At 44.2% G+C, this 12822-nt stretch overlaps 1 protein-coding gene across 2 annotated transcripts in view; it reads right to left on the bottom strand.

Annotated features, from left to right (window-relative positions):
• IQCK (IQ motif containing K) overlaps positions 1–12822 on the bottom strand; it is a 40354-nt gene that overhangs the window by 12724 nt on the left and 14808 nt on the right. For both annotated transcript variants that reach the window (XM_061599849.1, XM_061599850.1), the window contains exons 7-8: positions 5401–5485; positions 2617–2728 (exon numbers count right to left, since the gene is read on the bottom strand). In XM_061599849.1, coding sequence (XP_061455833.1) covers positions 2617–2728; positions 5401–5485 — 197 coding nt within the window. The remainder of the gene's footprint in view (positions 1–2616; positions 2729–5400; positions 5486–12822) is intronic.

Below are 12822 nucleotides of genomic sequence, written 5' to 3'. Positions count from 1 at the left end.
AGCCATCCTTCAAAATTCACACTCAATACGGATTTTGCAATGCAGTTCTCCAACCAAAGAATGTTAATAAAAAATGCATATACTAGGAGAAAATGTGCATAGAAATGGAATATGAAAATAAGATACAAAAATGCATTAAGAAAAAATGCTTACTAAAACGTGTACCGTAGTCAAAACTACATACAAAGATGTGTTTATTAGGAGTAATTTGCACTAAAATGCTGAAGAATTTTCATGAGAATTTTTTTTAAAAAAAAAATCACAAATTCCTGCAGAAATGTGGAGAACTGAATTTAAGATTGGATAAAATGAAAAACTGAGAGCACTGAAACTGACAGATCTTCACATGCCTATCTTTCTGGCAAGGCTGTTAAATTCTGTGCATTGCATCGGTTCACCTATAAACTGAATCAGTTCAAGAGGCTTACAATCTGTAGGTAAGATTCCTGTTTTGATGGGTTTATAATCACAAGTGCTAAGATGGCAACAATATACCATGGTGTTGTCATAAAAGCAAAAGACATGTACATCAAGAGCACTGAACCGACAAGTAAGATCTTATTTTTAGTGCATGTTGCATATTATTTGACTATGATGAGCCCATGTCGAATCACACAAGAGTTTCCTTTAAGGACAAAGGAGAAATATATACAGTCTACATTTTCAGGCAAATTTGCACTTTCAAGCTACCTAATTTGCCTGACCCAGATTTTTATGCAGTTCAGAATCCATCTATCAATCAGACAACTCACTTCTCTGAATTTTGCAATTGTTTCATTAAAAAAATGTGCACCAAAATGCAATTTTACAAAACAGTGAATTTTAGGCGAAGAATGTTTACAAAATATGTATAAAATGCATACTTTAGGGGAAAGAACATACAATTTAAATCCATTTTTCATGCATTTTTTAAAAATCCACAAAAAAGGAACAGAATAAACTAACTTGAAATTAGCTATAACTATGGGAGATGTTTGACATCTGAAGCTGGAACAGAAATTATGGCAATCTCCCTATTATGGTTGATAAAGTTATGATCAGTGCTATTTAATTTGTGATTATGTAGAAAATCTTCATGAAGTTTCAATTAAAAAATGCACTGCAATTCTGTTCCTTTATGTCAGGGATGGAGAACCTGTGGCCTCCAGATGTTATCAGACTACAACTCCCATAATCTTTTATTGTTTGCCATGCTGGCTAAGACTGATGGGAGTTGGAGACCAGCAACTTCTGTAAGGCCACAGATTCCCCACCCCCTTTTTATGGTCTTAGAAATCAGTGCCCCTTTACCACTCTGGTGCATCACAGTGGTATGACCATGGGCAGATCACCACCTATGGCTTATGGCAATGTTCTTCTACCTTGGGCCCCAGATGTTGCTGGAGCACAACTCCAATCATCCTTGGCCTATTGGGAGGAAGGGCAGGATATAATAATAATAATAATAATAATAGGCTAAGCTGGCTGGGGTTGATGGGAGTTGTAGTCTGGCAACATCTGGGGACCAAAGCTGAAGAACAGCGGCTTATGGCATGTGGCAGAGGGCCATGTCATTATAGCTGATTCTCTTTCTCAACACTGTGAGTAAGATCCTCATTTCCTAGGGTTATCACCTGATTAAAGAAATCCAAGCTGATCAATTGTAGGAGCAATTGACCAATTAATTAATGAAATAAGCGTGCATATATTTGCATATGACTAACACAAAACTACTAAAGTAGAAAGCATGTATTCCACTAAGTTATACTCAAAGTAGACCTAGACCCACTGAAATTAGACATGCATTAATTTCAATAGGATGACTCTGAGCAGGACTAGCACTGGATACAACCTACACTTTACTTGTTTTTAGATGTCATGCATAAGAATTAGGGATGGAATCCACCCATTGCCGATTCACCACTGATCTGCTCCATGCCCACCCATCCCTGCAACATGGAGAAGGAGGAAGCAGGAAATGAGGGACACACACCCAGGCAGGATGATAGAGCGGAAGACTCAGCAACAGTCTCCCCACCATGGGACCAACCACGGAAGAGGAAGAGAAGGCTTCACAACACAGGGCAAGCAACAGGCTGGGATGAGTGGAAAATCTGCTTAATTCCAACTCCCCTACTGTCTTGTTGGAATTAACCCCCAATGCTGAAGGATGAAGGACCTGAAAATTATTCAGCTGCACTACTTTCATATGCACCAATTGAAATAAAATAGTCAGTTTCATGATGTCCTAGTCATTTATCAAGAGCTCTGATCTTTTATTATTGCCCTGAACATTTTTTTTAAGCAGTTAACCCTGGCTGCATGAGCATTGTTGGCTTTCTCAATTACTGAAACACTGGAGCCAAATATCTCAAATTGCCCAAAGGTTACAGAGCGGCATTTTCTGGTTTGGGCATCTGCACATCAAGGAGATATAAAAGCAACATGTTTGGCCAACCAAAATTCCAGATTGACTCAAAATAGAGCATTTGGCACATGTGCTACCAGACTAGTGCTTGAATGCAATTTTTTTTAGCTGATCACAAACTAACTGGTCATTCAACTAAATGTTGCAACTGTATCATTTACATCTCAGAGGGATGGAGGGGGGAGAACAAGCCACTCTGGCCAACTTACCTTTTTTTTCTTGCTTGGCCCAGAATTCTCGTACCCGTTTAATAATGTTCTTAGTCTCTCTCAAGTGTTTCTGCCACTGGCGCAGTTCTTGAACCTCAGGCTCACAGCGGACCTGAAAGAGTGAAAATCATTATTATTAGGGCATTGTTTTTCATTCTACTCCATATTCATCACATACAGCACTGTTTCTGTTCAGCTGCAGTTTGCCTTCCATCAAAAACAACATTATTTGTCTCATTGTCCACTGTGGCAAAATTACATAATTTATTTAATGTATGTAATTAATGATGTAAAATTGTGTTGTCATCACATTATTCCACCCCATTCATTTCAATGCAAAGGAAATGCAATGTAAATGGGGAGGGATGTAATCAATTATGTATCTTTTGCAGACTGAAAGCAATGACAACAGGGAATACAGATGGTAGTCACTGGATTGATTTTTGTTCCGGGCATGGGATGCATAGATGAACATTGGCAATTTAATGTATGCTTGGAAGAACAATTACATAAACAATTCTTAAAAGAACTAAACTACACTAAACCAGTTGCCTGAATTGGTTCCTGGGATTGTGGGCATGCAGTTTCCTCCAGGTGTGGTTAATGGTAACGCTTTGCTGTGGAGACTAGTGTGTTCACAGCCATAGTCTGTGCACTTCTATCTTAGCTAGTTAGTCAGAACACCTGTAGGACTTTTCTATCAAGTATGTAGTTAAGTCTCAGTGTGACTAAATCCAGGAAAGGTGTGCTGCTTCAGGTAAAGATTCTCTCTCTCTCTCTCACACACACACACACACACACACACAGAGAGAGAGGGAGGGAGGGAGGGAGGGAGGGAGAGAGAGGGGAGGGAGGGAGGGGGCGAGAGAGAGAGGGAGGGAGGGGGAGAGAGGGAGGGAGGGGGAGAGGGGGGAGAGAGAGAGAGGGAGGGGGAGAGGGGGGAGAGAGAGAGAGGGAGGGGGAGAGGGGGGAGAGAGAGGGGGGAGAGAGAGAGGGAGAGAGAGAGAGAGAGAGAGAGAGATCAGACTCTGTAAGCATATTCAGCAACAGTAACTGCGACAAGCAACTATTTCTGCTGCCTCCGATACAGGCTCGTCTCTGTCATGTCCAGGTTGGACTGAATCTGAGCAAATTTATCAGCAAAGAACTGTGCAAAAAAAGCATCTCAGCAGTCTGCTGAAACTGCCGAACAGAATAATATAATGAACAATGCACAGTGGATAACAGCATTGTTATTGCCCACAAGAAGAAATCTTAGAGATAACCTGTATCAGAGTCTTGATAAAAGAGTCAGATAAAAGACTATGGATCCAGTCATATCTCACAAAAGGTAGCTTCTAACTTTTGAATGAAAGGACTTAATAATGAGCTGATTCTGGGGAGAACACAGAGCAACAGAGCAGAGCAAGAACCATTGAATACAAGAATTGTCAAACAATGGAATCTTGTTATGTCCATTTCCTTTTTTCTTTTTTTTTCAGGTGAGCACTCAAGATGCACGGCAACGTCACTAAAGAAAGGTTACGTACAAATCTATTTTAGAAATGGCCTGGAAACCAAATTCGTATGAACATAAGCCCAAAACCAAGGCCTGAGCAACAGTGGTCTCCCCACTTTTGATTCCCAGCAACAGGTATCCAGAGGCAACACTGCCTCCAACAGTGGAGACAGAACATGGCCAGCATGGCTAGTAGCCATTGGTAGCTTTTCTCCACGAATGGCTATGAAACAGGGCCTTTGGGGGCTACTAAAAACTATGGCACCATACATTTAAAGCACGTGGCTTTCCCCAAAGAATCCTGGGAACTGTAGTTCACCCCTCACAGAGCTACAATTCCCAGCATCCTTTACAAACTACAGTATGGTGTGTATAGAATTAGTAGCCTAACACCCTGGTCCATGAGCGAATTGGAGAAGGTCCCCTTACTCTGACAGGAAGGTGGAGTGACAGTTAAGCTGCTAGGGAGCTTCTTTTTGGATGGTGCTTCTCCTCCCCCCCAAACGTTTTCCCCAGGCTACATGTGCTCTCTAGTGCTGGTGTGGAGTTGATCAGCTACTCAGCGCTGACAGCGAGCCCCGCTGGGCTTGGCTGCACTTCCCATTGGGAACTGCCTAGTGCAGCTGAGAGGGCTCGCTATCAGCACCGATCAGCTCATAACCATGTCAACTGCTTGACAGGTGGGCAACCATGCCCACCTGCCAAAATTGGCCCTTGGGGGTTGGGGAGATCCAGTTCCCTACCCGGTGGCATAAGGCACCCTATGTTCTTACTTTCCCTCACTGTTTCTTCTTCCTCTATCCTTCTTCCTTGTTCCCCACTTCCCCCCTGATCTCCTCCTCCCAAACAGCCCAGACTCCCGTCTTTGGCTTTTCTTTTCTGCTGTTCAGTGGATCCCTCCTGCCTCTGCGCTGATTCACAGGCTCAGACATGAGACTTGGGAGTTTTATCAGCTGCCTTCTTGCAACAACAACAACAACAACAAAAGGACAACACAAAAAATGGAAGTCAGAGCCAGGAAGCTTTTCACCCTCTGATTAAAGCCATTTCATCACTGGACTTCTTTGTTGCGGGTAAAAGGGCTGGAGGGAAGCAGAGTCCCTTGCCACCTCCTTCTCTCCAGGATCCATCACAAGACGGCCTCTATGCAAACACAAGCCAACCGTCAAGTCTTCATGGTTATTTATGGCACCTGCTACTTAGAATTTATGAAAGGGGGTTTCCCCTCGGGCTGCCACAGCCGCACAGATTCAACATCAAACAAAATAATTAAAGGTGACTCTTACCCGGTAACCTCTCCAGAATGATTGAATTATGTTGCCTGCTTCTTCCTCCGTTAACAGCAGGGAGAGCGGAATAGGTGGCCTAGGACTAAAGCAAATATTTTTTGTTTCAAAATCACACATCCACTGGGATCCAATAGCCTTATTATGTGTTTTTATTTATTTTTTTATTATTAACATTTATATCCCACCTTTCCTCCAAGGAGTGCAAGGTGGCACGCACACGTGGCTCTCCCCCTCCTCATTTTATCCTCACAACAACCTGGTGTGGTAGGCTAGTCTGAGAGACCATGACTGGCCCAAAGGCACTCAGTGAGCCTCAAAGCAGCTTACAAGATAATACAAACATTAAAACCAAGTATGTAAAAAAAAGCTAAAACCAAGTTGAAACCTCAAACACATCCATAATACATATATAAAAAGGCTGGTTTAATGCAACCCACCCCATGAAAAGATTACCAAGGAAGAGGACACAAATATACCTAAAGCCCTCCACATTGAGGGCCAAATGCCTGGGTGAAAAGGAACATTTTTGCCTCATGCCTATGATAGTCCACAGCACGATATTGAAAACTGAAATCACTCTCCCTGACGCACACACGGACACTTGCTTAAGTGTTGCATTATCCATTTGCAAGTCCTCCCATTCACATTACGTTCCCCTAAACAGAATGGTCTTCAAACAGTTCAAAAAGATGCTCAGGCTGCAATCAAACTGACACCAGACTCCAAATCTCCTAAGGACCGCTCCCGAGGGTTTCATATGAATGTTATTCAGCATTGGGGACAAGATGGTTCCCTGTGGTATCTCAAAGCATAACTGCCAAGAGTCTGAGGTATCATCGCCCAATGCCACTCTCCGAGACCAACCCTGTCGATAGGAGCAGAACTGCCATAAAACAATGCCTTCCTTCCCATACCCAATGAGTCAGTCTAGCCGCTGAGATCAAGGAGGAGCAACAAGGTGGCACTCCCTCTATCCCTCTCCTGATAGAGATCATCCATCAAGACAACCAAGACCCATCAGTCCCATTCCCAGGGCTCAATCCAGATTGGATTGGGTCCAGAGAAAATCACTTTCCTCCAAGTGTGCCTAAAGCTGCACTGCTGCCACTCTCTCAAGCGCCTTACTCAAAAAGGGGGTATTTGCAAGTAAGTGGGTAGCTATCATAAACCTCCCAAGTCTAAGGGGAACTTTTTTAGGAGTGGAGAGTAGAGGCTCAGCCAGGGAGGCTGGTGGGCAGCAGAGTGGACATTACATCAGCAGCATCCCCAATACATTTTTGGGACCCAATGTTGCAGGCCCTCAAAGCCACCCCAGGACAGAGCGGTCTCCTGGTAAGAGCAATGGAAGATGTATGGGCTACAGCAACTCCCCCACCCCCGAACTCCAGCCCATGGTGGAGTACCCAAGTGGGCACAGCTGGGTCAGATCCACTCCACCCAGCTCCCACCACCACCACGGTTTACTAACAGATGCCAGGTCAACTTCCGGATCCACAATTAAGGCCCCCTCCTCTGCCAGACATCCTTTTCATTGTGCATTCATGATTATTTGTGCTCATGATGCTGTAGGGACAGTCACGAACAATCACACTTTCAATACTGTTTGTGCCGCAAACGTTTTGGGGCCGTCACACGATTTCATTTCTTGTCAGTGCATATCCTATAACTTCCTGCTGAAATCCCAGAACTTTTCAGACCAGTGGTTTGGTTTTGTTCCACTTTTCTTGCACTATGGCCCCTCCAGATGGCAACAATGTGGTAGCCTTGGGGACGTAACGTAGAACAAACTAAAGCAGAATAAATCCACCATAAATGCACTATTATGGTGCAAAGACCATGTTGCAGAATATACCCGCAATGAAACACCAGTCTGTAGGGGAGCTAAATCACAGACAGAGTCTTATTATGACATGGAATAGTGGGATATAAACAACATTTATGCTTGCTGATATTCTCAATTTCATACCATTTTCTCCAAAATGAAAACATCAAAGCACTCCTTTAAATCCTCAAAAGGTCCACCAGCACCCCCATGAAGTCCTTAGAGGGCTGAACATTCTTTCCTTCATTTATCCCGAACATTTGTATCTCCTTTTTTCAGGGAAATGCAAGAGTGCCCTTCCTAACCTTTCAAAATGAGCTGGGGCCACAGCTCCACCGGCTTCATTTTTAAGTCATGAGGAGCTGTCAGGGGACTGATCCACGACTAAAGTAGGAAAGGCATGTATAAATCAAGGCAAACGGGGAAGGGCTTAATATTCAGGGTGGGTCAGGTGCAGGGGGGAGTCACCGAGAGATATCAATCATTTCAGGAGGCCAGCTTGAAGGAGCAGAAGGCAGGCCGGGTCCATTTTTGTCTCCAGGAATATTAGTAATTGGCTTCAGGTCAAATAAAAATAGAGTATGAGCAGAGGCAATAGTCCATCAAGAGTGAACTGGGGGAGAGGGAACAAGTTATTTGTGGCAGGAGACAGCTGGAACACTCCAAGATGAATCAGAGCTGACAGCCAAATGCACAGAGAATGTATGCTGTGTGTTGATTTTGAAATTAAAAGTGATCCCGATATAGACATAGAATAGTAGAGTTGGAAGAGGCCTATAAGGCCATCAAGACCAACCCCCTGCTCAATGCAGGAATCCAAATCAAAGCATTCCCAACAGATGGCTGTCCAGAGTATAGCTCTGCACATGGAGAATGCAGGCATTAATCTAGGCCAAACATGCTGGGCAGATTTTGACATTCACTGTGTCGGACAATGTAGCCCCTGCAGTGATTCTTGTTCCAGTGTTTTTAGAAACAAGAGGACACTTGCTGCATGCAACATCGCTCCTGATAAAGGGCAGAGGAGGAGGAGTGGGGATGGATGACTAGAATGATGGGGTGGGGTGGGGGAGAGAAAGCCCGTCTGGATTTTTATGCGGACTTCAAGCGCAGGAAGGAATATCTTCCTGATGTCATTTCCAGTGTAGAAGTAGTAACATATGGGGCGGGATCTTACCTAGAAGGGCTTGAGAGAGAGAGAGAGAGAGAGAGAGAGAGGGAGGGAGGGAGGGAGGGAGGGAGGGAGAGGGAGAGAGAGAGAGAGAGAGAGGGAGGGAGGGGGGGAGGGAGAGAGAGAGAGAGAGAGAGAGAGAGAGAGAGAGATCAGACTCTGTAAGCATACTCAGCAACAGTAACTGCGACAAGCAACTATTTCTGCTGCCTCCGATACAAGCTCGTCTCTGTCATGTCCAGGTTGGACTGAATCTGAACAAATTTATCAGCAAAGAACTGTGCAAAAAAACAGACACAGGGCAGAACAGCGGAAAATAACATGTAACCAAAGTGGCCACCAACGGGAACAGGTGCACAGCTTGTTAGTTCAGTTGGAAAACTAAAACTGACAGAGAAATATAGACAGAGAAGAGACATGAAGAATGAAGGAGAGGACAGAAAAGAGAGTGGGCTCTACTGCTGCCACCTGCCTTTCCTTTTCCTTCCCATCACCATCTCTTCTCTGCTGCCTTTGCAGGCTCATGGTCAGATATTTGGTGATGAAAGGTCCAGCCCTACCATTAGGCAGAGTGAGGCAGTTGGTTCAGGCTAGGGATGGGAGAGAAATTTGATTTAGTTCACATTTGAAGACAGTCATTTGCACTTTCTGAAACAATAGATCAGGTGTGGGGAAACTTACACACACACACACACACAGAGAGAGAGAGAGAGAGAGAGAGAGAGAGACTGGGAAATACTGGGAAAATGAGAAACTGAAAACAAAATGGACAGATCAGCCCATCCCTACTTCTGGCAGCCAATTCTGGGTATTCTAAATGGGCAGCCAAATGGTTAGTTATTAAATTTATTATTATCATATTATTACTGCCTGGAAGGAAGAAAGGTGCCTTTGGGATTATTTGCCTAAGGTGCCAAAATCACTTGACTGGCCCTGGATACTCTTCACCTTAAGATGCGGAGCAAGGAGGCCACTGTCTGCTGCTCTGCATCAGGCAGCAAAATCTCTTCGACTAGCCCTGGCAGAGAATCATGGCAGCACAGGTAGAATATAACCATGGGTAGCCTAATATGTTCACACTTATTCAGCAGCATTAAACAGTCATAAAAGGAATCTCCAAGCCAGTTTATGGCAATTTACCTATGTAATGTTCGAAATATTACTTTCTGTATTTGTGTATATTTTTAATGTATTTGTCATGGCCTTTGGCTAGTACTATTATTGTTGTTATGGTAATGTTTGAAAATAAGAACGTAAGAGCTCTGCTAGATCAGGCCAATGGCCCATCTCACAGTGGCCAACCAGATGCCTGTGGGAAGCCCGCAAGCAGGACCTGAGCACAAGTGCACTCTTCCTGGCATGCAGAGGCATATTGGCTCCGACTCTGGAGGCAGAACATAGCCATTGTGGCTAGTAGCCATAGATAGCTTTATCCCTCCATTAATTTGTCCAGTGTTCTTTTAAAGCCATCCAAGTTGGTAGCTATCACTGCCTTTTGTGGGAGTGAATTTCATAGTTTCACCATGCGCCTGAGTTAAGGTTCTTCTGACTAGAACTTTGACTGAAACAAGTGTGGGGAATCTTTGGCCCTCTAGATGTTGCTGAACTACAACTCCCATCATCCCTGGCCATTGGCCATATTTGCTGGAGCTAAGAGCTGCAGTTCAGCACGATCTGCAGAACCAACGGTTCCCCATCTGAACTAAAGGGACTCCTTGGGGTGTGGGGGAGGATAAGCTTAATTGAGGATCATTTACATCAAGAACTCGTGGCATCATTTTTTTTAAGGGTCAAGAAGAATGTCAATAAAATGGTTTCTTGCGACCTCTGGTTCAAACACAAAAATGTTATCCATGTGATTCAAGAGTGGTGCACCAGCTGGGCAATGCAGTCAGACAAAATGCTACTTCTTGTGGGAACGAATCCCAAGACTATGTGCTGTGGATGAAGAAGACTTTTCTTTTGGCTGTCCTGAATCTTCCAGCGCTCCAGCATCTTCCATTTCATGGAAGCACAAGTCTCGTTTAAAACAGCCCACCTGCTTTTCCATACGCCTCCTTCCCATTTCTTCGGTATTGAGAAGAGCAATTCTCTCCAACCTTCAAAGCCGTCCCCGTCCTCCAGCTCTAGCCAAGAAGAGGCAGCCACGCAGCTGGGAACAAAGCAGGGGGAGCCGAAAACAAACACTTACGGTGCAAATCGGGGCTGGCCGCTTGAAAGATTGCAAAGCCTGTGGAAGCAGAGCGCTTTGTGGGGGAAAGAAAGGAGGCAGTCGCCCATGCTAAATTAGCCCGATAGGGCCAGCTGAGAACTGACAGCGATGTCAAATGTAAAGGCAGCTGAGACGAGCAGGCTTAGGTCCATGAGAATATGAACAAGAGAAATGGGAGGGGGAGGAAATGTTGCTCTGCATACACACTTGGGATACCCTCTGCCTGCAACAACAACAACAACAGCAAAAGCAATGGGCAATTCTGCAATTTATTACAAAGACAAAGGAGCAAACATAGAATGGGTGGATGGGCAGACAGACAGAGGAGCTAAAACTCCAGAGAACCTCTTGAGAATGCAGAGGGCCAACAGCAGACAAACAAGCCAAACGAGAGGGTGTTCTGAGACACTTCCTAATGCAAACAAACTGAAGGGCTCTTGTAATGCTAGCCAAATGCCCATGTTCCAGCTGGCCGTGGGCAGATGGCACAGGAAACCACACAAATGCAGAAATGTCAGCTATTTCCTTTCACACTCCGGCAATGTGGCAGGTGAATTTGGATAAGGCTCCAGCACAGCTCAGAATTACACAGCACTCCTTCTCTTACAGCTCCCCATGCACCCAATGTTTCTGAAGCATCCTGGTCATGGCGTATCAGTTTACTGAGGGAGCCATCACCTTGTTTATTAAATGCATATCCAGCCCTTTCTCCTAGAGGAGCCCAGGGTGGCAAACATATCAGTGATACACCATCTAAAAACAATCAACGGTGAAAAACAATTCCATATATAAAAACAAAAACAATGCCAACAGAGATGGAAACAGGGATTAAGATGTCTCCCGATAAGGCCGTTTGCCCCATATACCCCCGCCTGCCATTGCAATGGACGTTCTTAACATAGGAAGTGGCCTTAGACTGAGTCAGACCATGAGGTCCGTCTATGTCAGTATTGTCTACACTGACTGGCAGCAGCTCCCCAGGGTTTCAGACAGACTCCTTTCCAAGCCCTTCCTGGAGATGCCAGGGATTGAACCTGGGACCTTCTGCATGCAAGGCAGATGTGCCACCACTGACCTACAGGGAAGGCGGAAAGTTCTATATGCCCCAGAGGTGGGCCTAACATCAACTAGAAACCAGGTCTTTAGTGTTGTGAGTCCAGCTCTACAAAATCAGTTTCTGATTGAACTTAGACAAGCACCTAGCATTTTTCCTTTTCAGTAGCTATTGAAAACATATATTTTTAAGAGGGCTTTCCCTAAAGAGTGACTAAGCCATTGTAGATTGTACACTGCATGGAATTTTGAAACTTGAGGCTTTTAATATCTGTTTTTTAAAGCCGCTATGTATTTTTCATTGTTACCATATAAGTATTTTTTTTTTTAAAAAAAATCTGTGGTACACTGCTTTGGAAGTTTGTTGGGAGGCAGTATATATATATGATTTGTATGTTGGCAGCTGATGAAGGCAGAAGCTGAAAAGTTTTAATATAATAAAAACCTCTGGTTAATCACAATTACGTTCATAGATAGATAGATAGATAGATAGATAGATAGATAGATAGATAGATAGATAGACAGACAGACAGACAGACAGACAGACAGACAGACAGACAGACAGACAGACAGACAGACAGACAGACAGACAGACAGACAGACAGACAGATTAGGTAGATTAGATGATAGATAGATATACACACACACGCACGCACACACACACACACACAGAGTCTTAAACAAACAAATATAAGATTATTCTTGAAGAGCACATACATTCAGTATCTTTTTCCAGCTGTGCTCCACAAACCATGTCTCTCTGAGGATTGTGTCATGCTATTAAACTGTTCCAGATCCTCCTGAGCGTACGATCCCATTCCTTTGATAACCCATGGAGAAACTGTGTGAGCAAAACATCATGCACAAACTGATCTCCTATAGATGTGCACACTGCAAGTCTTTGGATCTAACAGCAGAGACAAGAGGACTGTAGGAAAACTCTTTCCCCTGTATGAAATTGTACAAGAAGTGAATCAGCTCTGATACACGCCGTGGTCCGATTCACATGTCATTATCCATATAGGCAGCTGTGTGACCTGTGACCACATGGTGGCTGATCCACATGGCAAACTGTCTATGTGAAGTGGCTCCCCAGCAAAGTGGCTCCCCAAGCAGGTCTTGCCTATCATAATTACAACATTCATGCAGTGGAAAAAGACA

This window comes from Rhineura floridana, chromosome 17 (assembly GCF_030035675.1).
Source record: "Rhineura floridana isolate rRhiFlo1 chromosome 17, rRhiFlo1.hap2, whole genome shotgun sequence".
In the NCBI taxonomy this organism is placed as follows: domain Eukaryota; kingdom Metazoa; phylum Chordata; class Lepidosauria; order Squamata; family Rhineuridae; genus Rhineura; species Rhineura floridana.
The sequence above is the reverse complement of the archived record's forward strand: the minus strand, read 5'-3'. Positions and strand labels throughout refer to the sequence as shown.